This window comes from Scyliorhinus canicula, chromosome 11, assembly GCF_902713615.1.
Source record: "Scyliorhinus canicula chromosome 11, sScyCan1.1, whole genome shotgun sequence".
Lineage (NCBI taxonomy): Eukaryota > Metazoa > Chordata > Chondrichthyes > Carcharhiniformes > Scyliorhinidae > Scyliorhinus > Scyliorhinus canicula.
The window spans coordinates 117,233,588-117,260,300 of record NC_052156.1 but is presented as its reverse complement, the minus strand read 5'-3'; the positions used below and the strand labels follow the sequence as shown (position 1 = coordinate 117,260,300).

Below are 26,713 nucleotides of genomic sequence, written 5' to 3'. Positions count from 1 at the left end.
TACCTAAGTCTAAACACAATGGGGCGGGCTCCGAGATCATGCCTGGTCGGAGAATCACCGGGGATGCAGGAAATTCCCGCGATGCAGCTCCGGCGCCGGGACGTGATTTTATGCCGACCGGAGAATCGCGCCCGTGCGGCCGCCACGGCGCCGGTCGGGGGCCACTGAAAAACGCCCTTCGACAGGCGGAACTCCCTCTGAGTCCTGCCGGCGTGGTCCCAACCTGGTACCACCCAGCGGGAGCTCGGACCCGCAGCCACGGTGGACGTCCTGGTTGGGGGGGGGGGGGGCGGAATCTGACTCCGGGGGTGGTCTCCACGGAGTCCAAGCCCGTGATCGGGGATCTTCCGATTGGCGGGCGCCCGCAATCTGGAGGGGGCCTATCTCCTTCTGCGCAAGCCCGCTTTAGGTCTCCACCATGTTGTGCAGCGCCAGCGCGGAGACGGCTGTCGCACACATGCGTGGACTGCGCCGGACGTGCAGGTCCGCCTTTCGACACCAGAGCAGCACCCAGCACTCCGGCGCTTTGCTGGCCTCCTGAAGACCGCTGAATTGCTAGGCCAGGAGGCCCGTTGACGCCGGCGTACACCACTCCGGTATTTACACCTGCGTCAACACTTGGCCGGGATTCTCCAAAATCTCTAGCAGGAGAAGAGTGAAAAGCACCTCACCTGAATGTCCTATACTGATCCTTTTAAATAGTTGTGATTATTGTCTCTGTAAGGGCGACACAGAAGAGCAAGGGTCACCTGGCCTGGGTGACCAACGGGGACTCAGAGTAGGGAATCACCCCAGGGGGTGGAGTCCTCTGAGGCAAGAGACATTTTGGGAGCTGGCTGCAGCCAAGCAGCTGCTATACAATTCTTATTAATAATAGTCTGTTGTGTTTATTAATGATGTCTGGGAAAGTGGTCTTTACAATAGTGCTATTGCAGAGTCCCTCACGTGATCAGATATTCAGCTGAAAGTGTTTTAAGAGAGGGTGATAACCTGACCGTCAAGATTCAAAATGGCAGGATGTACACCAGAGACAAGATGGTGAGGTGATCTGCCCACTGCCTGACAGAAAGGTCCTTGAGAACTCTGAATTCTCTTTCCCCAAATGCTGTCAGACCTGCTACGTATTTTCAGCATTTTCTGTTCAAGTTTTAGATAAAAGACTACTTGGTGAGGAGCAGGGAGAATTTATTGAATTTATTTGCCACTCTGCAAATGTGAGGCAAGGTAGGTAGGCACTCCTCCATGAACTACCACAGCAGGCATGGGTTTTAACCGACACCGTTGGTGTCATTCTGTATTACACACTTTTAGCCAACTGAGCCAACCCTTACAAGAAACTGAAGTTTTTTTTACTGAAGTGCAGAAAGGAGAATCAACTGGAAACCTGGCAGTGGTGGAATTCGGACTCACGCATCCAGAGACTGGAACCTAACTCCAGCACCTGGGACCAGCAACTAACGTCTTTGTAAGGATCTTGTTTAAATCTACTAATTCTTCACAAGTCAGTATCAGTATTGTTTGCTGAATGTTTTAGCTTATTAAAATTGTTAGTATTTTGCCATATATCATTTCTCTTTCTATTGGGCTGAAGGCCCAGAATTAGAAGAACAGTGAGCTCAATTTAGCTACAGTTTTACAGAATTTGAAAGTTAGTAACGATGTTGACACACTGCAATGTGCTCGTCCCTCACTAGAATACAACTACCACGAACACAATATCTCTAGAAGCTACGTAGGTAAAGGTCATACTTGGAGCAGCTGGTGCAGTTCAGGCATTTCAGATAATGGCAAAAGTAATTTTCCAGATGACCTTCATTTCTGTCTCCTTAACCAATCTGTTATGTGTTTCAGGGCATGCACTGTTGTGGGTCCGTATACATATCTATTCAACTTCACAGAGGAGCAAATGCAATACTGAAGGATTTGCTTTATTGTACTTAATCATAGTAAATTCTGTCATGCAGTGAAATGTATGTAAAGCCTATCTTAGAGAAACATAAGAATTACAGCACAGAAGGAAGTTCATCTGCACTGGCTCCTCAACGAGAGCTCTCTGTTCCAGCCCTATTTTCCTGACTATTCGTCACACCTCCTTGAAGTAGTTTCAATTAATTATACAATTTCATTTTTTAAAGTGATGATACAGGCTGACAAATTCTACGGAGCTGCTTCCTCCACAAGAATTACTTTATCTAGAAGTATTCAGAAATAGGAAGGATGTGATTTCACTAGAGAGGGTGCAGGGGAGATTCACCAGGTTGTTACCTGGGCTCAGGGTTTCAGCCATGAATAGAGGTTGGCTCGGCGGGGGTTGTTTTCCTTTGAGCAGAGAAGGCTGGGGGGAGGGGGGGGGGGGGGGGGGGGACGGACGGACATGATTGAGGTGTACACAATTCTGAGGGTCACAGATAGGGTAGAGAGGAAGGAACTTTTCCCTTTTGTAGGGGGGGGGGGGGGGGGGTAACCAGGAGGCATAGATTTAAACTAACGGCCAGGAGATTTAGAGGGGATTTGAGGAAAAACATTTTCACCTAGAGGGTGGTGGGAATCTGGAACTCACTGCCTGAAAAGATGGTAGAGGCGGGAACCCTCACAACATTTAAGAAGCATTTAATGTGCACTTGAAACTCCATGGCATACAAGGTCAAGTGCTGGAAAATGGGATTAGAATAAATAGGTGACTGATGGCCGGCACAGACATGATAGGCCAAAGGCCTCTTTTTGTGTTGTAAAACTCTATGAAATGTGGGGGGAACCCCATTTACACACATAAAGTAATAGAGGTAGAACAAGAGCAGCACAATGAGATTTCCCAGCCGATACCAAGGCCCTCAATCAACACTATCAGAATGAATTATCTGATCAATTTTCTCATTTTTCTGTTTTGGGATCTTGCTGTGTCTAACCTGGCTCCTAACAACAGCAGGCACTTCAATTCAGAAGTAATGAATTGACTGTGAAATACATTGGGACATCCTGAGGGCATGAAAGACACTAAATAAATGCAACCTTTTATTTTCCTTCAATAGCCATTCACAGTGAAAGATTTAACTTTCTAATAACCCTTGGAGAAGAAATCTTTTGACTTAAACCTTCATTCTTCTGTTGCTAACTCATAGTCAGTCACCCCTTTTTTATATTGGCTCAGATCCTGCTGGGGGCAGCAAATGATCATCACCTGCCATTCATAAGACTTGCATCTGCTCTTAGACTTTCTACATGGTTTTGTGCTGCAAGCTCCTCTTCACAGAGCATTCATTAGGATATCTAAAACCTGTGTGAATAGAGAAACAACTTTGCATCATCTTAAATCAATGAGATCGAAGAATTGTTAATGAACAGTGTCAAGTCGGAACTAGGAAGTGCACGTTAATGTAGTGAATTCAACATCAAATCAGAGACAGAAAGCAAAATAAAGAGAGGGGAAGAAAGATTGGATTAATGGAGAGATGATAAAATAGATGAAAAAGATTTTAATAATATGCATTTTTAAAAAAAATTCCAACAATAATTAAAAGCAGAAGGAATGAGGCTCCATCATCATAAAAATACATTTTAAGTGCCAGAAAGCGGCACGGTAGCACAGTGGTTAGCATTGTTGCTTCACAGCTCCAGGGTCCTAGGTTCGATTCCCTGCTTGGGTCACTGGCTGTGTGCAGTCTGCATGTTCATCCGTGTCAGTGTGCATTCTCTCCGGATGCTCCGGTTTCCTCCCACAAGTCCCGAAAGATGTGCTGTTAGGTAATTTGGACATTCAGAATTCTCCCTCTGTGTACCCGAACAGGCGCCGGAATGTGACGATGAGGGACTTTTCATAGTAACTTCATTGCAGTGTTACTGTAAGCCTACTTGTGACAATAAAGATTATTCAAAAAACAGGTTGTTTGGCAATTATTAAGACTTACCACACTGTTATAAGAGCAAATATAGACAATCCTAGATTTTTGTGGTAAATGGAGTCAGTATCTACAACATTAGTACAGGAATGGCATACTGCTCAATACATTTGAATGGGGAACCAGATGGCAAGGTGTCATTTTTGCACAGCTTGTGGAGGTGTGGCACATCTCAACCACATCTGGATTTTCCCAATTAGCTTCACTCCCTGCCTTATTTGTGTGCAAATAACAGTGAGACAAGCAGCATCGTTGGCCTCACAGTCATTTTCACTGTAAAATCTCGATCATTTATCTGTGCATATATAAGTCACCATGGTAGATTCTATTACAATATAAAATGCATATCGAACCTTCATTACACAATATTATTTTTTCTGCACAGTACAAAGAAAAAATGAAAACAGTTTTACTTGATGGACTTTTAGAGGAAACAACCAGGTCACAAGAAAAGGAATTCAGAGCACACATTCCCACTGTGATAACAGCATGCCTCACATTCCTGGACTATCAGATGGTTAAGCATGATCTCCTAACTCCTTTTTAAATATCCTGAATTGTATTAACAATTGTCTCTGCATATTGAAACAACATGCACTTAAATAAGTCGCTTAAACTAATGGAAAATATTCTGAATGTTAATTTTAACAGGGTGAGTGCAATTACCAGTTAAGTTAAATACATATTTTTACAGTGACTGCATGGAGTCTGAATTTCTGAAAAATCATTTTTGAAACTTTGCAATTAGGCTTTCTGTCAAAATTTCAATTTATCTTCGTTTCTTCAGATATTTAATTGAAACGTGGATCTGAAGTCATTGGAAGATAGTGGTGTTTATATTATTGCATGGATCACGTTCTTTATTCTTTAACGGTCATTTCAAAGCTTGAAGCAGTTCATATCTGTAGCCACAACACTCACCTAATATCACCTTAACATCCCAAATCATTTCTGTTATTTTATCTCAGTAGTAAAAATAAGACCACAAATAGACCAAGTGGATTTATGCAATGATAGCTTTTCGTTGCTTTTGAGAGGTCACAGCGGTCTTTTTCGCTTTGGGATAGAATACTTTTTAAAATTCCTATCCTCCCTCTCCAATTCCCGTCACATATTAACATTACACCGTATGAATCATGTAGAAATCCAAAAATTTCAAGGATTGTAATATGTTGATTTTTCCTCCAGTAGGATACAAGATGACGATAGCACAAAATATTCTCCTGCTCCTCGCAAATATAGCAAGAAAATTAAATGTCTTACTGGGGGGAGGGCGTTATTATCTCTGAAGCACTTTATGCGCCTAAGTTATATCCTGACAAAAGGTTGAGCAGGATTTCCTAAAATACCTGTTCTAGATCATTTTGCCTGTGTAGATGGAAAGAGACATAATTTTTTTTTTGTAAGACACATAAATGGCTTTGTGCAGAGGACAACACATTGAAAGACTGGACAAACATTAATAGTTTAGAACAATAAAATATTCAGAAACAGAATTACACAATTTGACTTTCCAGTTCCGAAGCAATGAATATATATTTGTGTTTGGTGTGACCAAAGATAGACGAGGGTAGCTTTCAGATTTAAAACATTAATCAGCATAGTCTTCTTTGTTTCAAGTTTCCAGTTCAAAGATTCTTCTTCATAAAAAAGATGCACAGCTTACTTTTTGCCCAGACAAAAGGCTTAGAATGCTGGCACAAAGATGACAAAGTGTTTCCTGATTTTAACTGAGGCCTGTGTGTCAGATGTTGAATGATCGCTAAAAATAAACGATGATGTGTTTTCAAGTGTTACAGCTAAATTTATTATCCAGTCAGAGAATAGTTCCATTTGGTGTTCTATAATAAATACTTGCATGTGTCCATTTCACTCCTAGCTTTGTTTCCCAACTAAGAGCGAAGCCTGATTGTCATAAGAAAGGTAAGAATGGTTCAAACATGTATTACAAATGAGAATGAAAGTTAGTAACATACCAATTTATGCACTAAAAATTAGAAAGCTTTGGCAAATTGGGCTATATATCCCATAGTTTTGTACTGGTAATTAAAGTATAATAAGTTATTGTTTTCAGTCATTTGCATTTTGTGTTCAGATTAAACGAACAGTAAAAATAATATAACTGACAGAACTCCATAGCAACTGACGTGTATAAAAAGGGATTCACTTTGAAATAATGAAATTAATGGGTTATTGCCAAAAAAAGCAAATTGATATATAAGTTTTAAGAATAATTCCATTAAGTTATTGCAAAGTTAGAAACAGTGAGCAAATGCCATCTGAGCTATTGTTCAAGTAGAATTCCCCCCTCTGCAGCTCCTGATCCATTATAGTCTGACCTTGGCTCTCAGGCAACTCAATTCTATTTGTACATACATTTCTCATTCATTGATTTTTGATCTTTGTGGGTTCGAAACATATTTTTCAGCACAATTGCCTTGTTTGTGGATAAAACCTAAAGCAAAGCAGCAAGATGAGTTAATAGCAACAGTGGGAGCATGGGTTTAAATTTCATTTGTGGCCCAAGACTGAGTGGTACGCAAATGCATTGCTCACAAACATCGGAGACATCTAAAATAGAAGATGAGGTGTGATTGAATCTTTTAGTTGCAATGTTTGTTATCATTGCTCTGTGATAGTCTAGGAAATGTAATTATCAATCTAATGCATCTTTAATATATTTAGCACTCTTTCTTTTGAATCAGCGGTGAAATCAACAAAGCGCTTTCTCCCGCGTGAATTGTTTTTTCACCCTTGTAATTAACTTGAACAAAGACAGACTTCAGAACCAAAAGGGTGAGGTTCCAGTGGGTATGATATTCTTCGACACTAGATGGCACATTTGACTAAAATCACAGCTTTGGAAATAGATGTTCAATCTAATAAATGTCTCAGTTTTGATATATGTTTGACATTGGCCAACTTTAACACGGCAACAACAGCTAACACACAGTACAAGATTAATGGGTGTTTGTAGAAGATAATTGTTCATTTTTGACACAATGGGAGTAATTTTAACCTAATTCACTAGGCAGGAAGCCCATAGAGTTTGCTGGAATGCTGGTTTGACACTTCAGGTCAATATTATTTCCATTGATGTCAATAAATGGAAGGGGCATTAAACCAGCATTGCACCCATTCTGATCAGTTTCACAATGGGTGAGTTAAGTTAAAATTGTCCTTCTAAGTACCAGCGACAGTACAATTGCCATCGGTGGACTTCCAACGTTTGGAATTTTTTACTCCTGCTCATATTTCTTATGCTCTTAACTTTCAATTTGTCGATTCAGTAAGCAGCTGAGCCAAATAGCCAGGTTCACCCAGTGGTCAGTACTGAGTAAACTAATCTCAATGGGGGAAATTATAGGACCATAAAAGCTATCCTCAATGTCCCCTGGGTTCAGGGCAGAAACTTCAGCAGACTTTGCCCTTCCCATTTCCATTCAATGACCTCTGCTGGAATGTATATTGGTGTTGATAGAATTGGGTTTGTCTCTAGTGCTCTATATCTTCAAATAACTTGATAAAAAACTCTTGACAAGGCTCAGACATGAAGAATGGCATTTTAGTGAGGCACCAAAATAAACACAGTCAAAGAGTCAACACTTTCAGACGGTGAGGAAGAAAATAAAATAAATGGATAAAGTTGATGTTGAAAAAATATCCTTAAAATTTTTAACTAGCTTCCTAGGTTGACAAGCTGTATAAATGATGAAGAATGACAGAATCAATACATGGGCCTAAGGTACTTATGATCTGTTATTACAAATGCAAGAATCTTTTGGGGAATATGTTTTTAGCGTATGAAGCACATAGAGGATGGCTAATTAGCACCTGGATACAAGGTGCATGTGATTCATGTTGCCATGGAGATGGTCTTTGAGAGGGGAGGAGTCCATAGGAAGCCATTCTAGGATTGAGTTACAGGTTTTCCTAAAAATATCACTGCATCTCACGGATAGTGTCAATCCACAAATCCTAGAGAGAGAGGAAGAAAGAACAGATATAAAGGCAACAAGTATTTATTATTCACCATGCTCCAATTCAAGAGAACAAGGTCATGAAGGTTTAGAAAATGTTGGAAGATTTGCCTAGCTTTGCTGAAGTGAGAGATCTGCAGAATAAGCTATACTGTGAAATGCAAGTTGAGAATTGGAAGCTATCCAGCTGGAAAAGAAATAAAGGAGAATTAAGGGCCTAATCAATCGGCATTGTCACGCCCGGCTCAGTGACACGACGAGGCTGTTAATTCTCATGAGACGCCTCTTGCGATATTTACATCGATCAGGACAGGAGACGTCACGATCTGGATCTCGCCCTCACTAGGCGGGATCCAGATTTGCTTATTTAAGTGTGCAGTTAGCTTCACTTAAATATGTACATGCTGGAGTATCCCAAGGCCCGCGATCGAATGCCTGCACCTGGGAGACCTCGCCGTGGCACCGTTTAACACTCGTTTCCACAAATTTGGACTAGGCATAATGACACTTAGGTGGTCTCCCAGGCGATCGAAGTCTCGCAGGTAGTCGGGGTCTGAGCAGTATGGTACATTGGCATTGCCTCCTGGGCATCCTGGCAGTGCCAGGTTGCCAAAGCTGTGGATCGGGCCCGGGTATGCCTTGCCTTATGATGTGAGGTGAGGGGGGCTTGAAGACCCTCTCATTGGTAAGTTGGGACATTGGGGCAGTGTGGAGGCTGCAGTGGGGGGGTTGAGAGATTGGGGCAGCATTTAAAAATGGCGCTCGATCTCTTCCTGCGCTGACAAGCTGAGCTCTTCAGTGGAGGAAATGGAGGTAAGTGTGACCATGGTGGGGCATTCCTTGCAGAGCCTCCCGCCCCCCGCCCCCCCCCCCCCCCCCAATAAAAACAAAGTCTCGTTTGATATTGGGGTAATTATACAAGCTCCGAAAAGCACCCCGCTATTAGTGCCTAGAACAGGACTCTGGGCGCAATTTAATACCAGGTACAACCCGGCTATCTAATGGCACTTTGGCACTCTTTCGGCCCCGGCGGGGAATGCCTCCCGAGGTCGTACTTTAGCATAGTTTCCTGCATTGAGGTGTTCCACTCGCCAGTGCAGGCAGAGATCGGGGCTCCATTTCAAAATGGCACCCCAATCTATCGACCCCTCAAAGCAAGCCCCGGACCCCTCCCAGGCCCCAACTTGCCTATAAAGTGAGACACTGGGAAATATTGGTATTCAGAGCATCATGAATGGCCTTGAGCAAAAATCATCGAAAGCTACCATGCAGATTCAATAACCAGTTGCAAAGGAAGATGCTCTGTTATTCTTTATTACAAAGGGATTGGCATTTAAGAATGAAGAAGTCATGCTGAAATTATATCGGGGCTTAGTCAGACCACACATTGAGCACTGAAGACAGTTTTCATCGCTTTATTGAGGGAAAGATACATTTAAAATGAATGTACTGCATCAAAGGTTCACTACATTGTTTCCTGGGAATATGGTATTGTCCCTATGAGGAGAAATTGAGTAGATGAGGTCTATATTTCCTAAAACTTACAAGAGTGAGAGGAATCTAATTGATACAAATGCAATTCTTAAGGAGCTTGACAAAGGGGATGCTCAGAAGCTGCTTCCATGGTCCCCGGAGTCTGGAACAAGGGACCACGGTCTCAGAAGAAGGGGTTAGTCATTTAAGACCAGATGTTAGAGAAAATTCTTCACTCAAAGGGTTGTGTATCTTTGGAATTCTCTATTCCAGAGGGATGTAGATGCTTAGTCATTGAGTATGATTAAGATGGATAGCAACATGGCGGTACTTGGCGCAGTGGTTAGCACTGGGAATTCAATGCTGAGGGCCCTGGTTCAAGTCCCGGCCCTGGGTCACTGTCCGTGAGGAGTTTGCACATTCTCTCCGTGTCTGTGTAGGTTTCAACCCCACAGCCCAAAGATATGCAGGTTAGGTGGATTGGCCACGCTAAATTGCCCCTTAATTGGAAAAAGAGTAAATAATTGGGTACTTTAAATTTATAAAAAAAGATGGATAGCAACTGATTTTTAGTTAAGCAAATCATAGGATGCAAAAGTGAAGTTGAGATAGAAGATCAGCTATGATCTTGTTGAATGGTGACGGAACAGGCTGAAAGGGCTGAATGGCCTGCTTTTGCTCCCACTTTTTCAGTTCTTGCATTCAATCACTCAGTAAGTTCATTTGATGAGTAGCTGAGTCATAAGGATGAGGAAGGTCTTAGGTCGAATCATCTTACTTCTAACAAGCATGGATGGCGAGGCTGCAATTTGTCTCAATGCCACTTCCATTAGTTCCCAGACACCTCTCCTGAAAGTGTACATGTGTGAACACTAGCAGAAGGGAGGATTGAGCTCAGCTGTGGTGGTCTTGTGGAATAGCCTGTCCAGTCTCACTGCCATGGCTCAGAAATGAACAGTCGCCACTGGGCGAGGTATCGTTGAGTGAACAGCAGTGCTCTATGAACCATCGTCTTCAGTGGAAAGGATACATAGCAGAAAGAAAATTAAAGTTCAAAGGAAAAAGAAATTACAGCATTTACATCTCTATAAAAGGGAAAGAAACACCATCAGTACTTAATTGTTAAAGCTAATGAACAACGTGAATCTGCCTGAGCATCCTTGCACAAAACTCTCCTGTGTAACAATGGATCAGTACAGCTATGGCATCTTGCAGACCAAGATGTAGTTCTTGGCACTAAAGGGATCCAAGGATATTGGGGGAAAGCGCGAACAGGTTACTAAGCTGGATGACCAGCCATGATCATAATGAATAGCAGAACAGGCTCAAAGGACCAAATGACCTACTCCTGCTCGTATTATCTATATTTCTTCAGCGGAAATTTCCATTTGGGAGACTAAGAGCTGACGCCAAGATTGAATTGCCTGTGTTCAGAGTGGACGAAAGCGGTGCCAGTTCCGGAGGATTCAGGTCCCGTTAATGGGCTAGCACCGGTGCCACGAAGAACTCACACAATTCCAATGCATGCCAGTCCTCATTCCCGCTAAGATGATGGCATTGGTTGTACTGCAGCATGCCCATCCTGATGATGGGTCGACTGGCCCCAGAGGATACCTAGGGTTATGGCCTGGGGGGGGGCACCCTTACGATCCATGGCGCTAAGTTCACAGTGGATAGTCAGTGGCATGTGCAGCCAGGTGGCTACCTTGCAGGCTATGGCAACGGTTTCATACTATTATGCTCCCTAACTGTCAGTATTTTACTCAAAAATACAGGCCTAGTTTCAAGACCAGAAGACATAGGAGCAGAATTAGGCTACTCAGCCTATCGAATCTGCTCCGCCATTCAATAATTTGTTTTTGATTATTTTTTATACATTCAGAGTACCCAATTACTTTTTTCCAATTAAGGGCAATCTTAGCATGACCAATCCACCTAACCTGCACAACGTCAGATTGTGGGGTTGAATACCACGCAGGCACCGGGAGCATGTGCAAACTCCACACAGACAGTGACCCAGGGCCGGGATTGAACCCGGGTCCTCAGCGCCGTAAGCAGCAGTGCTAACTGCTGCGCCACCATGCTGCCCTACACAATTTAATCATGGCTGATACATTTCTCATCCCCATTCTCCTGCTTTCTCCCCATAATCCTTGTTAATCAAGAATCTATCTAGCTCTGTCTTAGACACTCAGTGATTTGGCCTTCACAGCCTTCTGTGGCAATGAGTCCTACAGATTCATCACCCTGTGGCTGAAGAAATTCCTCCTCATCTCAGTTTTAAAGGATCGTCCCTACAGTCTGAGGCTGTGCTCTCTGGTTCTAATTTTTTCTACTCGCAGAAACATCCTCTCCACATCCACTTTATTTAGGCCTCTCAGTATCCTGAAAGGTTCAATAAGAAAGGTTCAATAAGGCAGCATGGTAGCATTGTGGATAGCACAATTGCTTCACAGCTCCAGGGTCCCAGGTTCGATTCCGGCTTGGGTCACTGTCTGTGCGGAGTCTGCACATCCTCCCCGTGTGTGCGTGGGTTTCCTCCGGGTGCTCCGGTTTCCTCCCACAGTCCAAAGATGTGCGGGTTAGGTGGATTGGCCATGATAAATTGCCCTTAGTGTCCAAAATTGCCCTTAGTGTTGGGTGGGGTTACTGGGTTATGGGGATATGGGTGGGTATGTTGACCTTGGGTAGGGTGCCCTTTCCAAGAGCCGCTGCAGACTCGATGGGCCGAATGGCCTCCTTCTGCACTGTAAATTCTATTAAAAAGAAAAAAATTTTAAAACCCCTCATCCTCCTAAACTCCAACGAGTACAGATCCAGAGTTATCAACCGCTTGTCAAATGATAAGCCATTCATTCCAGGGATCGTTCTTGTGAATCTCCTCTGGATCCTTTCCAAGACCAGCACATCCTTCCTTAGATACAGGTCCCAAAACTGCTCACAATGCTCCAAATGGGGTCTGACCAGACCCTTATACACCCTCAGAAGTACATCCCTGCTCTTGTATTCTACCCCTCTCGACATGAATACTAACATTGCAGTAACCTTCCTAATTGCGACTCAACCTTAAGACAATCTTAAACTAGGACTCCTAAGTCCCTTTGTGCTTCTGATTTCCTAAGTCTTTTCCCATTGAGAAAATAGTTCATTCTTCCTACCAAAATGCATAACCTCACACTTTTCCACATTGTACTCCATCTGCCACTTCTTTGCCCACTCTCCTAGTCTGTTCAAGGCCTTCTGCAGCCCCCTGCTTCCTCAAACTACCTGACCTTCTGCATATATTTGTACCAGCTGCAAGCTTAGCAACAGTTCCTTCAGTTCATTCTTCCAGATTGTTAATGTATATTGTGAAAGGTTGTGGTCCCAACACCGACCCCTGAGGCACACCAATAATCACCGGCTGCCATCTTTAAAAAGAACCCTTTTCCCCCAACTCTCTGCCTTCTGCCAGTCAGCCAATCCTCCATCCATGCCAGTATCTTACCCTTAACACCATGGGTCCTTAACTTATTTAACAGCTCCTGTAAGGCACCTTGTCAAAGGCCTTCTGGAAATCTAAATAGAGCACGTCCACTGGTTCTCCTTTGTCTAATTTCCTTGTTACCTCCTCAAATAATTTGAATAGAACTGATATTTAAAAAAATCTTTACTGTCACAAGTAGGTTTACATTAGCACTGCAATGAAGTTACTGTGAAAATCTTCCAGTCGCCACACTCCGGCGCATGTTCGGGTACACAGAGGGAGAATCCAGAAGGTCCAATTCACCGAGCAAACACGTTTTTCGAAACTGGAGGACCCGGAGGAAACCCACGCAGACACGGGGAGAACGTGCAGACTCTGCACAGACAGTGACCCAAGCGGGAATCGAACCCGGGACCCTGGCGCTGTGAAGCAACATTGCTAACCACAGTACTACCGTGCTGCCCTAATGGGTGCTTCGAAGGTGATGGGCGCGATTCTCCCAACGGGAGTCTGAGTGCCGACGCCGGATTAAAAACCGGAGCATGAGCGCCCGTTCCCAGACCCCATTCTGAGGCTTCCGTGCAGCTGGCAGGGGCGTGGCGTGATTTGCAGGGGCTGGGGCGGGGCCTCGGCGCGGCGTCGGAGACCCGGCGCCGCGTAAAAGCCTTGGGTCCCGCGCATGCGCAGTTGGGAAGGTGCCAACTAGCACATGTGCAGTGGCCATCCTCCCCCCAGGCCTCCCCGCACAAAAATGCCGCAGGGATATAACATTGCCAGTGGAGGAAAGGAGGCCCGCCGAAGAGAGGCCGGCCCGCTGATCGGTGGGCCCCGATTGCGGGCCAGACACATCGGAGGCACCCCCCCCCCCCCCCCCCCCCCCGAGCGTTCCTGCAGAGTTCCCACCGGCAGTGACCAGGGGTGAACAGCATCGGCGGGACTCTGTCGTGTCGGAGCGGCTGCTCGGCCCATCCGGGCCAGAAAATCGGCGGCCCTGCCGATTGCAGCGGCCCGCAGCCAACACGCCGGCGCAAACGGCGGCAATTCACCACACCTCGGAGAATCGCGCGCAGTCGTCGTGGAGCGGTTGCTCCGATTCTCCGACACGGCACGGGGCTCGGAGAATTGCTCCCATTGTTTAGATATGATACTAAATATCTTTATTAACTCAGCGACTGTCAATTAATAATACATTTGGATTTCACAACAACTGGCATTTTTTTTAACTTACTTTTAGTATACAGGAAAAAGGTGGGAAAAAGGTGAATGAAGGAAACACTTCAATGCACAAAGTATATACTGTGACTTGAACTAAAGGTGCTTTTATATTCATGCTCACAGTTTTCAAGCATGAGTTATGTACAGCTGGTTAGAAGTCAAACGTCTAGGCACTTCAGTATTGTGCGACATCCATATTAATACTGACAGACACTCCAAGTACGGATTCCATGCAACCAGCTTCAAATCATGATATAAGGTGATTTTACACTGTGCTGGGTCTATTCTAAGTTCCCAAAGGGCAGCATTTATGTAAAACTGCTGGGTCTCATGGGCAGCACGGTGGCACAGTGGTTAGCATTTCTGCCTACGGCGCTGAGGACCCGGTTTCAAATCCCGGCCCTGGGTCACTGTCTGTGTGGAGTTTGCACATTCTCCCTGTGTCTGCGTGGGTTTCACCCCCACAACCCAAAGATGTGCAGGGTAGGTGGATTGGCCACGTTAAATTGCCCCTTAATTGGAAAAAAATAATTGGGGACTCTAAAATTTTTTTTTTTAAACTGCTGAGTCTCAAAAAGATCAATGTGATATTAAAGCACCTTAGAACTGCTGGAGAAGTGTAAGAAAGGAAGCTAAGGCAAGGCTGAAAAATAGAAAGTGATAGATACAGGGATTAGAAGTAAAGAGAATATGATAATAATTAAGAGGAAAATAACAAAATTTTCTTATTGGAAAATTAAACTATCTGAGGAATGCTGTACCATTATATAGTCGAAGGGTGACAGTGCAGTATGCGAAAATATGAAGAACCATAGCCTGAAAAATTGGACATGTTCTGAGGTGTGAAGAAAGATACTGGCTATAACTTAATTTGCACAAATAGACAAGTGGTGGGAAAAGAAAAAAAAACTGTGCCATCACAGAACCCATAAATGTAGAAAAGGAATTTTCACAAGGAGCTCTGAAATAATTCTAAGTTGGAAATGTTGATATTATTCTTTGTCATTATTTAATCTTATCGCTATTTTATTCCCCTCCTCCCATTTCCTGACATTGAGAAGTGAGAGGTGCACTTTAACGATGAACTATGGCGCGCTTTGACACTTGCGTTTCTAGCCAATTGAGTCTAGGAGCGGGTGTAACATCTCTTGTTGCTGTTACAGGTCTAGAGCCATAACTCCAAAATGTCTGATCAGTAAGTTCCATTTATTTTTTCTTACATAGATTTATTTCTAGGACTGTAAACTTGAAGTTGAGCGTTTGCAATCTTCAGATTGAATGCTAATGGCTGTACTGTTTATTTCCTCAAAGTAGCATCTTTGCAAATGAAATGTTCGCCAATCCTGGTTCATTTTTACTAAACCTTACTGTCACCAATGTTAGGTGAGATGCTCTTGCCTCCCCACACGGCATGTTTCTCGGTGGTCAGTGTGGATTGCGGTTGGCTGGCGGCAGGCTCTCCTGGTCCCGCCGCTGTCAATGGGATTTCCTATTGGATCCACCCCACGCTGCTGGGAAATCTGCGATGGTGGTGCGCCGTCAGCAGAACCGGATGATCACAACAGCATGAACAGCCGGAAGATTGGAGCACCTTATTTAAAGGGCACCCCAATCTCAAAGTAAAGTTAAAGGCCTCCCCCTCCCCCCACCCCGAATATCGCGACCCCCAGCAGACAAGAGGAACACCCCCAACCCTTCAACACAGAAGGCCAGCCTTGCCGCCCCCCCCCCCCCCCCCATCCACCCCCCCCCTATCCACCCGATCACTACACCACTCAATGGCCAGGTTGCTCCTCCACCCCCGCACCATGCAGGCTCCAGGGTGACCCAGGTCCTTATCCCCCCACAACTCAGCCAATTCTTGCCGGCATCAAGGCACCTCCCAATTCCAAGTCTCCATCGCCCCACTCTACATAATGGGGAGCCCCCCAATCCGGGGTACCCTAGAGATCCCGCCTCCTGGCAGTACCAGGATGCCAGGGGAAGTGCCATGTGCCTGACACTGGCCTCTGCACCCCCGGCGTGGTCATCTTGACCGCTGCAGAGCAGTGGTGATTCCAGCCAGCGTGAACATGTGGCAAACCCGGAAGTAAGGCGTTATTCAAATCTATTTAAATTGATGGCAATCAGGGGTAGAACCTGATTATATCTCTGGTGTGGGTGCGGGAAAGAACTTATTCAGAAAGCGCCCCAGCATAAATCCTGTTATGGTCCTCCCACAAGAGTTAGCAACCATAATGAGACTGTGGCTAATGGGGTTGGAAAATCGCCCCATAGTCCTTCTGCTGCTTCTTCTTCCCCCCCCCCCTTGCTGATATGTTGTGAGTCAAGACCAAGTTACAAGGAACCAGCAACTGTTTAAAGGCTGCTGGCTGACCTTCAAACACTGGTAGTTTTTAAAATATGAATGATTTGGGGTGGAACAACACCTTTTACATGTTGGTCGTTGGAGACCAAAAGCATGTGCATCAAGAAAGGGTGGTTCTATTAAAAGAAATGGTTCTCACAAGGACTTATCACTTCTTTGTTAGCCTTCACTGAAGAATGCTGTTCATGTTGTACTGCTCATAGAAATGGAGCCTCAGTAAATGTGCTCTTAATTCACTTTCTGCTCGCATATTGGTCATATGCAGAATGCGTCAGACATAGAAGAGACCTTGCATCAAGCACCACAATCTTGCTTGAGGGTGATGCCCTTTTAAGTTTTTGGTCTGAATTTTTTGAACACATCCTGCCGACTCCAGCAGCCCCAATGCCATATTACACTCTAAAGCCCCAATGCCATATTACACTCTAAAGCCCCAATGCCATATTACACTCTAAAGCCCCAATGCCATATTACACTCTAAAGCCCCAATGCCATATTACACTCTAAAGCCCCAATGCCATATTACACTCTAAAGCCCCAATGCCATATTACACTCTAAAGCCCCAATGCCATATTACACTCTAAAGCCCCAATGCCATATTACACTCTAAAGCCCCAATGCCATATTACACTCTAAAGCCCCAATGCCATATTACACTCTAAAGCCCCAATGCCATATTACACTCTAAAGCCCCAATGCCATATTACACTCTAAAGCCCCAATGCCATATTACACTCTAAAGCCCCAATGCCATGTTACACTCTAAAGCCCCAATGCCATGTTACACTCTAAAGCCCCAATGCCATGTTACACTCTAAAGCCCCAATGCCATATTACACTCTAAAGCCCCAATGCCATATTACACTCTAAAGCCCCAATGCCATGTTACACTCTAAAGCCCCAATGCCATGTTACACTCTGATTGACATAAGGCGTGATTTCAAACTTCCTGCGGGAGAAAATCCTGCCTGGGGGAGCTTCCAGCCAATCAGATTGTTCAACAGTTCCCCAGTTCCTCCAGGCACAATGATACAGTGGCCGGAAGAGGCACCTGCAGGAAGCTGCCTGGATCAAAGCCCCAGAATCCCGACAACAGAAAAGTGTCAGGGATCCCAGGGCGAGAAGGTTAGGGAATGTGAAAAATGAAAATGAAAATGTCTGGGGTGGTCGCCAGAGGGACAATCAGGATCTCAGGATTGGCCCGGGGGAGGGTGGGAAGGTCGATCCCGATGTCATTGGGCCTTCCAGCCTTCCCACCACTCTGGACTATCATCCACGTGCCAAGCTACAAATTGAGGTTGGGTGGGAAAAAGTCCCTAAGTAGTCATTAAGTGGAATTGAATGCCTTGGGGAAAGTGACAGGGAAGTGGGGGGGGGGGGGGGGGGGGGGGGGAGGGGGTCTACCTGTCCAAAGCCCTGCCCACCTCATCGTAAAATCCCAACCAGGCTTGAAAGGGCGGGAACCCGGAGGGATTCTCGTCCATGCAATCACACACTCCCCCACCTCCAGCCTCAGAACCCAGCAGAGGGTGGGCGGGGGAGTGTAGAATTCTGGCCTTTGGTTTACTATAAAAATTGTGAACTCATGCATCCAACACAGGTCTGTGCCTAAATAACCGTTGATAAAAAAATCCACAACATGCATTTTTGAAAAGGTACAGGGTATAAGAAAAACATTTTTAAAATTTAATTCTAACCCCACAGTAAGTGCACTTCATTCTTCTTCTTACTTTGAAAGGTGCAAATAAAACTTTGCAGTATTTGACTTACCCTTTTCACATTCTCCAATCATAATTTTTGAACAACAGAGTAAAGTTATCAACAGAAATAATAGTACTGCCTTTAAACTATATATTCAGCATGTTACTATTTTCTACTTGTATGATGTTCTCTCTGACATTTCTCTCTCTCTCTTTTTCAGGGAAGAGGTAAGCATTTTAACTGACCTGCCATCATGTTTCTGTGGCAATTGTATTTCTAATTGTTTATGTTTTGTTGATTTATAATTTGTACTTTGGACCAATTTTGACAGTTCGCCGACAATTAAAATTCAAATTGTACCATTCAAATTTAAACTTTGTACTCTTTTGGACATTTCTCTAACAATTAAAATTGAAATTCGTACACTTCAAATTTGAAATTTGTGCCAGCTTGGGAGAATTCTCTAACAGTTGGATCTATAATATTTCCACAGTACGAGGAAGAGGTTGTTGAGGAAATGGAAGAGACTGAAGAAGTGATTGAGTCGGAGCCAGAACCGCCAAAACCAGCACCCCCTCCTAAAGCTGCTCCAGTGCCAAGAGGTCCAGGGGCTCAGAAAGAGACAATTGCTAAAGTATGCAGTCAGCTTCTCTGCACTTCCCCTCAATGAGATGGTCATGCTATTTCCAGTCATATGCTAGTTTTGTTATTCTGCAATATTTAAGGGAATAAGTAAATATACATACCTATTATATGTATAACTGTGAATCGCATGTAAATTCTTGTACTAACTATAGAATTGCACGAACTAAGCTTTATCGTACTTTGTTAAAGATGTGCTCGAAACAATGGGAAGAGTTTTACAGCTACTCCCACCCACGGGATTTTCTGGTCCTGCCGGTCAATGGACTTTTCAGCGGATCGTCGAATTTTACAGCTTTTCCCCTCCGCAAAGTGGCCATACAATTTTACCCAATATTTCCCCAGGGAGCCCCGCCTGGACCGTGCAGTGGTATTCACACCCCGCAATGGCACAGGACCACATTTCACTGGATGAGGTTTGCCATCCTATGATTCAACCCATGAAGAAATCTCAGACTAGGACTAGATTTTGGATTAGGAAGTGCTTAAGTAATTTTGACACAACTTGTCAGTGTCTCTAATGACTTACAAAGTCTGGTTTTCTCCAAAGGAAATTAGGGGCTGGATTCTGCTGCCCCGCCCACCCACTGCAAGAACGCCACGGGTGAGACCCTGACAATGGAAAAATCCATTGACCTCAGGCGGGATTCTCCAGCGCCGGGCAAAGCGGCAAGAGAATCCCGCCCTGAGTTTCTATCAGCAAACATTGTGAAATATATTAAAGTGAAGTGTACAGGGCAGAATGTTAGCTGATTGATCCACTGGGCGGGAGCAAAGGAGGGGGTACAGTCGCCTTCTAATTGGCATTTCCCAACATTGCATTGAGGAGGGTTGGGAGTGCATGTGGGGGAGGGATGGGGTGTAGTAGGGAGAGGGAGGAGTTCTGATGAGGATTTGGTGGGGGAGAGAGGTGGTTGTCATGGAGGGGAGGGAGTGGTTGTTGGGGAGGGAAGGGGGTGTATTCGGGGAGGGAGGGGGTCTGATGGCGGCTGTGGTGGGGGATGGAGGGGTTATGGTGAGGGGTGGGAAGGGTGTGTGTTAGGGAGGGAGGGTTTGATGGGAGAATGGAGGAGTTTGAGGGGAGAGGAAGGGGGTTTGGTGGAAGAAACATAGAGCTCCTACAGTGCAGAAGGAGGCCACTGGCCCATCGAGTCTGCAGCACCCCTCTGAAAGAGCACCCTGTCTGGGCCCACCCAAACCTGTCCATCTTTGGATACTAACCGACAATTTATCAAGGCCAATCCACCTAATCTGCACATCTTTGACTGTGGGAGGGAACCGGAGCATCCAGAGGAACCCCACACTAACAAGGGGAGAAAGTACAAACTCCACACAAACAGTCAACCAAGGCCAGAATTTAACCCAGATCTCTGGCACTGTGAGTGCGAATCACTGTGCTACCGTGCCGCAGGCATCTGGAAGAGAGGTGTGGGGTGGGAGAAGGGGGATTGCTGGGGGGTTGGTCAGGGAGGCGGTGGGGGAGACAACGGTGAGGTGGTCCAGCACTGGGGTTGAGGAGCTGTGGTCAGAAACCTACATTAGTTCTGGCGAGAAGGAAAGGCCCTCAATTCAGAGGCATTTAAGGGCTCATTGGGGGTTTTGCATTCTAGTCCTCGGAGAAAGATCAGCAGTTGGAGGCCTCGGGCCAGCTGAAGGGTCATCTGAGGTCAGAGGATGTCTCTTTATGAAGGGGTTAGCATGACAGGTACACTGGATCTTGGATATGAACTTACGTCCAATGGTCCTCACTTCGCTGTAGCTACTAGTTTTCCCAAGGTTTGCGGAACTTGGCACCCAGAGTTAAATTTAAAATAGTGCATAAATCTGATGCATGCAGACTCATTATAATATTTAAATTGCTAACCCAGCAGCTGAGAGTGGGTGGACCACCTGCCCCTAACCAACCTTTATTAAAATTGAACTGGACAGATTAGAGGTGGGTTGGGATCAGGATTCAGATTTTGAATACTTTAACCTCTCATATAATCTGTTTTTGGGAGTCTAAATATTATCATGGAGCAGTAAAAAAAATTGAACAGAAATATTTTTACCAAAAGAATGATTGGACTGTGAAACTTGCTACCACAGGTAAATGAAGTGAGGGGGGTGGGATTTTATGGGTGCCCCGCAATGTGTTTTCTTTTCTTTTAGAAAATATTTTATTGAGGCATTTATAATTTGAACACTCTTAAACAGAAAGATCCAACAAACACAAAAAAAAACCACAATAACATAGCCATCACCCACCCCCCCCTCCCCCTAATGCATAGATCCTAAATATCAGGTCAATGTAACTACTCCATCTCACAGGCCTCCCTACATTGGTTTTCCTCCCTATATTGGTTTTCCTAGCCATATTTGTCACTTCCATTCAACTCCATAGAATGTACAGGGGTGATAGGGCTATTTCAGTCCAACGAGTCCATAACAGTGTTTATGCTCCGCATTACTTTTTCTATTCCTTTCTCCCTCATATGTTCATCTAGATTCCCCATAAATACATCCCCCCTCCGCTGACGGTCAATTTTCCTTGAAGAAGTCGATGGATGGCTGCCACCTCCAACCGAACCCCTGTAACGAACCCCTTAAGGCAAATTTGATTTTCTCAAACCGGAGAAACCCCACCATGTCGCTGACCCAAACCCCCGACTTTGGAGGCTCCGAGTCCCTCCATCCCAGCAGTATCCGTCCCGGGGCAAAGGCCAAGCGCAACATGTTTTCTAATGGCGGAGGCTGCTCGCCATTGGCTGCCGGCAGGATCTTCTGGCCTCGCCGATGTCGACGCCATTTTGCGTGGCTCGCCCATCCCTCTGTCGGCTAACCTGAAGCAAGGGGTCACTTTTGGCGGGACTGGAAGATCCCATCAGCAGGAAGGGATCCTGTCCATAGATGTATTTATGGGGAATCTAGATGAACATATGAGGGAGAAAGGAATAGAAAAAGTCATGCGGAGCATAAACACTGTTATGGGCTCGTTGGACTGAAATACCCCTATCACCCCTGTACATTCTATGGAGTTGAATAACTTTCTATTTTTAACATGCAACATTAATAATATTAAGGCAGCTCATTAACCAGCTCACAAATGGGTGTGAATGAAAGCATTTTATATGTTTTCATACTTTTGCAGGCTACATTTCCTTGACACTAAGTTAGAAGTATTTTGTTGTGGCCACAGTTTTATACTTGTGTCATACACATATGTGAGTAAATTCACCAATCATTCACCCCCAGCTGCAAGGAGTATATTTTTAAAAATCAGTACTAGATAGTTCTATCTTAATTGTATTTCCTTCAAGTATGGCTCTTCATTGAGAAAGCGTGATTAAATATAGTTATCCAATAATGATTAGCGCCACTTCAATGACAATTTCTTATTTGCTTTTATTGTCGTGAACAGAAAAGTTGTAAGATCTCTGCATCCCGCAAGCTCCACCTTAAGGTGAGATGAAATGATTTCTCCCAGTTTATTACTTCAAATAGTATTTTTAAAAGTTTATATGTGTGCTATTGTAACATGACTGACTTCATGACAGATTCTAATGCTGGGCAAAGCCAAAGAAGACTTAGAAAAAGAAACAGTTGATCGAAATGAGGAGAAGGAAAAATTCCTTGCAGAGCGTGTACCTCCACTCAACTTCACTGGCCTTTCTCTTACTGACTTGCAAGTAAGGCTATATTTGTACTGTATTTCCACTTAAAGCATTATTCAATCTTGCTTAATGCTTTACCTGGACCTTCAAATGTGCAATCATCTCAGTTTTTGACACCGTAGGGGGAGTTTTGAATCCTAGGCAGAACGTGGCGGAGCACTCGGGCTGTCAGCTCAGCAGTTGCAGCTGGAGGCCCAGGCCATTTTAAAGCCCAGGCCTTATTAATATGCTGCTGACGAGATGTCCAACTTAACCAAAAGCACAGAGAGAGCTTTGGGTTTTTAAAAATGAAGTGGCCCAGAGACTGCCAAATTGGCAAATGGGTAAATTGTGGAGGACTCATGGTTCATAACGGGGAAAGAATCCCTGGGCAGGACTGGCCAAAGCTTCCTTTGCAGTACTGTGCCCCCCCAGACTGGACAAAGATAAGTTTTAAACTTAACCTGATTAGGTATTCGCCATGTTTTACTGAGTGGAGCCTCCTACCATCATGGGACCCTACGTTGCATTTATTCATGAGATTCCTATGGAAATCAGGTTGGCCCCTTAGTTGTACAAGATGACCATGTTAAAATGGCAGCTGGGTGGGAAACAGATGGTTAATATGCCATTTGGATTTTAACTCCTGTTCCCTTGCTTGGGGAAAATTAAAAATTGTTCTGTACTATTTTTGAAAGATGAATCCATGAGTTATATATTGATAAGAATATAAACCTTATTTTAGTAAGAATGTTGAATTGAATGGTTATGGAAAGAAACTGAGAAGATTAAGGGCCTAGTGGATGTGTTCGAGATGATGAAGGATCATGATAAGACAAATAGTAACAGAATGTTTCTGTTGGCTGATAAGACAGTGATGAGAGGGTACAACTTTAAGATAACCGTAAAAGGAACAAAGGTTCGCAGCGGGAGTGGTTAGAAAGTGGAGTTGTCTGTCATAAACCAATATGGAAGCATAGTTCAAACTCCCCTTAGGGTATTTTTGATAGAGACAAGCCCACTATGAGTTATGCTTTATTAGTGGACATTCTAAAAGGGAATTGGACAAATGGTTGACAAATATAAATATTAAAGATTACAGGATGTGAGGTTAGTGGGGTTAGATGAGGTGGCATTTATGGAAGTACAGACCAGAACTAAACTATTCTTGTTGCAGAATTTATGCAAAGAGCTTCATCAGAGAATTGAGATTGTTGATGAAGAAAGATACGACTTTGAGTTCAAAGCTGGCAAGAACAACTATGAGGTACATGACAAATTTTGGCACATTTTAATCTCTGCACCCTTTCATCAGAAAACTATGGAAATTTCACCTTTAATATTTTACAACCGTTTTTCTGCCATCAGATTCATGATCTGTCCCTGAAAATTCTTGACCTTAGAGGGAAGTTTAAGCGACCCACTTTGCGCAGGGTGCGTGTTTCTGCTGATGCTATGTTGCGTGCCTTATTGGGATCCAAGCACAAAGTATCTATGGACCTGCGAGCTAACCTGAAATCAGTCAAAAAGGATGATACAGAAAAGGTAACAATCGGATAATATCTCCTGCATTTCTTTGGACTTTATTATTTATTCGTTCTTGGGATGTGGGTCTCACTGGGATGGGCCAGCCCTTGAACTAAGTGGCTTGCGAGGTCATTTCAGTGGGGAGCAGTTAATATTCAATCACATTGCTGTGTGGGTCTGGAGTCACATGTAGGCCAGATCAGGTTAGGACAGCAGATTTTCTTCCCTGACATTAGTGAATCGGCATTGGTTTCATGGTCATCATTAGACTTTTAATTTAAGATATTTATTGAATTCAGATTTCACTATCTGCCATGGTGGGATTCGAACTTGGGACCCCAGAGCATTACCCTAAATTATTAGCTCAGTGACAATACCACTACGCCACCGCCGCCCTCATGTTTATAATGCTTGTTACCTGCCTCAACAGTTCTGTTCATGTTTACAATGAAAATATTGAAATGCTTATTTGAGATAGTCGTTAGGCATAGAATCTCCTTCTAGCAAAATATTAACTTCTACACAGATGTAGAAGTCAAATACATATAGTGATTATGTTGAAAAGTCTTGCTGCGACTTACACTTCAGCAGGAATAACAGATAAATATATGAACACAGGAATGGTTTGCTCGCTGTTGTGGGAATTAGGTTCTATTGCAGTTTGATCTTTTTTGAATAAAGAAGACCTTCAGCAAGTTTTGCCAGACTTCCAATATGGCAAACCGCCAGGCTGTATTCAGTCAATTATTGATTAGCATTCTTTGGACCAAATAACTTCGGGGGCGATTCTCCGAGCCCCCGCGCCGAAGCCGGAGAATCGCCGCAACCGCGCCACGACGCCCTGATGCCGGTGTGCGATTCTCCGAGGTGCGAAGAATCGGCGCCATTTGTGTCAACGCGGCGCCGGCTGCGGGCCACAGGAATCGGCGGGACTATCGATTCTCCGCCCGGATGGGCCGAGCGACCGCACATATACGACCCTGGTCGCTGCCGGCGGGAACTCTGCACAAATGGTCGGGTGGCGGCCTGTGTGGGAGGGGGCAGAGGGGGGCTCCGTCCCCGGAGGGGGCCTCCGATGGGGTCTGGCCTGCAATCAGGACCCACCAATCGGCGGGCTGGCCTCTTCCCCTACGGGCCTACTTTCCTGCGCGACCGGCCCCTGAACACCGACGCCACCGGGGCCGGCGCGCTAAAGAAGTCCCCCGCGCATGCGCAAGTTGGCGCAGCCCAACTGCGCATGCGCGAGTTGGCATGGCACCCATTTGGCGCTGGGAAAGGAGGTTGGAATGGCGTGAACCGCTCCAGTACCGTGCTGTCCCCCTGTGGGGGACAGATTAGGTCGTACCCAGACCGGTTCGCGCCATTGTGAAATGCGACAGGGTTCACGACGGCGCGAACTCTTGAGCTCCATTTGGGAGAATCGCCCTCTTTATTTCTGCAACATGTTTTTTTAAAGCTTTAGATGCTTTATTTAATCTGAGTTGTGAAAAGAATAAAATTGATGATCAGGTGGGGAGTACAACAATGCCAAAGAGGGGGGTAGCATGGTGGTGCAGTGATTAGCACTGCTGTCTAACAGCGCCAAGGTCCCAGGTTCGAACCCAGCTCTGGGTCACTGTCCGTGTGAAGTTTGCACATTCTCCCCGTGTTTGCGTGGGTTTCACCCCCACAACCCAAAGATGTGCAGGGTAGGTGGGTTGGCCACACTAAATTGCCCCTTAATTGGATAAAATGAATTGGGCACTCTAAATTTATTTTAAAAAAACAATGCCAATGACAAAATACTGGAAAGTCTCAGCAGGTCTGGCAGCATCTGTGGGGCGAGAAAAGAGCTAACGTTTCGAGTCTAGGTGACCTCTTAGTCAAATAGTATAACAATGCCATATTGCTCACATAGTGCTACGAAACAAGATGGATTTCTGCCCCGTAAAGTTTAGCACGGTCTAATTTTTCCTTTTATCCTGATCCTAAACAATTTTTTGACATTTTTAAACGGCCCACAGGAACGTAATGTTGAGGTTAGCGACTGGCGTAAGAATGTGGAGGCCAAGTCTGGCATGGAGGGCAGAAAGAAGATGTTCGATGCTGCTAACCAGTGAGTGTTACCAGGTACAAAATGCATTAAATGTTATGGATTCAACATCAAAAATGCGATATAATCTGATTCAAATGGGAGAATATTTATTTATGCTAGACATTGACTTGTGCGTTTTTTTTTTACAGGTGATCCATGAGGGACATTTCCACTTCTTTGAAAGTGAAGAGAAATAAAGTTTTTGCTGGTGGCTTTACTTGCAGCTCTGCCGTGTTCAGCATGTCACATCCTTACATTATTGAATCTTTTAATAAATGGTATTAATGCTCACAAGCACCTCCTGAGATTCATGTGCAGTATTAGGCTTCCTAAATTTTTGGTGATTAAAAGCACTAAATGTTAAATTTTGGCAAGGTGAAGGTGTGTTGAAAAATGACTTGCTGTCTTGTAACCAAAAATGAGCAGTAAAATATTTACTTATAACTGGGTAATGTCACTGTCTCGTTTTTATTATTCAACTTTTAATTTCTTAAACATCCACCGTTTAGCTGTCTGCTACTTGTTCCAAAAGCTCTTGTCAATGGCCAGAATCTTGTGCTGCTACTGGCAATGGGAAACAAGGCGGGTGGGTGCACTTAATTGTCTGCGATATAGCAAATTAAGGTTGCCACAGATTGAACTTCCCGATGGCAAGCAGTGGGAACCTATTGATGCATTAGAATGTCATAAATACTTATTAAAGCACAATTTTTCCAGATAAATGCAATAAACTCTGCA

The 26,713-nt window shown here is 44.5% G+C and overlaps 1 protein-coding gene across 3 annotated transcripts; it reads left to right on the top strand.

The window, feature by feature from the left end:
• The first annotated feature begins 5,769 nt into the window (after nucleotides 1-5,769).
• LOC119973318 (troponin I, slow skeletal muscle-like) lies at nucleotides 5,770-26,424 on the top strand. 3 transcript variants are annotated; one of them, XM_038811188.1, is made up of 10 exons: nucleotides 5,770-5,819; nucleotides 15,194-15,225; nucleotides 18,321-18,327; nucleotides 18,594-18,734; nucleotides 22,143-22,184; nucleotides 22,279-22,410; nucleotides 23,552-23,641; nucleotides 23,743-23,919; nucleotides 25,905-25,996; nucleotides 26,125-26,424. In XM_038811188.1, the coding sequence occupies exons 2-10, from the start codon at nucleotides 15,215-15,217 to the stop codon at nucleotides 26,126-26,128; spliced, it is 696 nt and encodes a 231-aa protein (XP_038667116.1). In that variant the 5' UTR covers nucleotides 5,770-5,819; nucleotides 15,194-15,214; the 3' UTR covers nucleotides 26,129-26,424. The 3 variants fall into 3 exon arrangements, with proteins under 3 accessions (XP_038667116.1, XP_038667114.1, XP_038667115.1); XM_038811186.1 differs by having other exon boundaries at nucleotides 25,905-26,010; XM_038811187.1 differs by lacking the exon at nucleotides 5,770-5,819 and adding an exon at nucleotides 11,744-11,755 and having other exon boundaries at nucleotides 25,905-26,010.
• Nucleotides 26,425-26,713: the final 289 nt, after the last annotated feature.

Excerpts from the sequence above, each read along its gene's own strand:
- LOC119973318 (XM_038811188.1), top strand. Across the intron at positions 18,735-22,142 it reads AGAAAGAGACAATTGCTAAA|AAAAGTTGTAAGATCTCTGC; the intron begins GTATGCAGTCAG and ends TGTCGTGAACAG. Across the intron at positions 22,185-22,278 it reads CCCGCAAGCTCCACCTTAAG|ATTCTAATGCTGGGCAAAGC; the intron begins GTGAGATGAAAT and ends ACTTCATGACAG.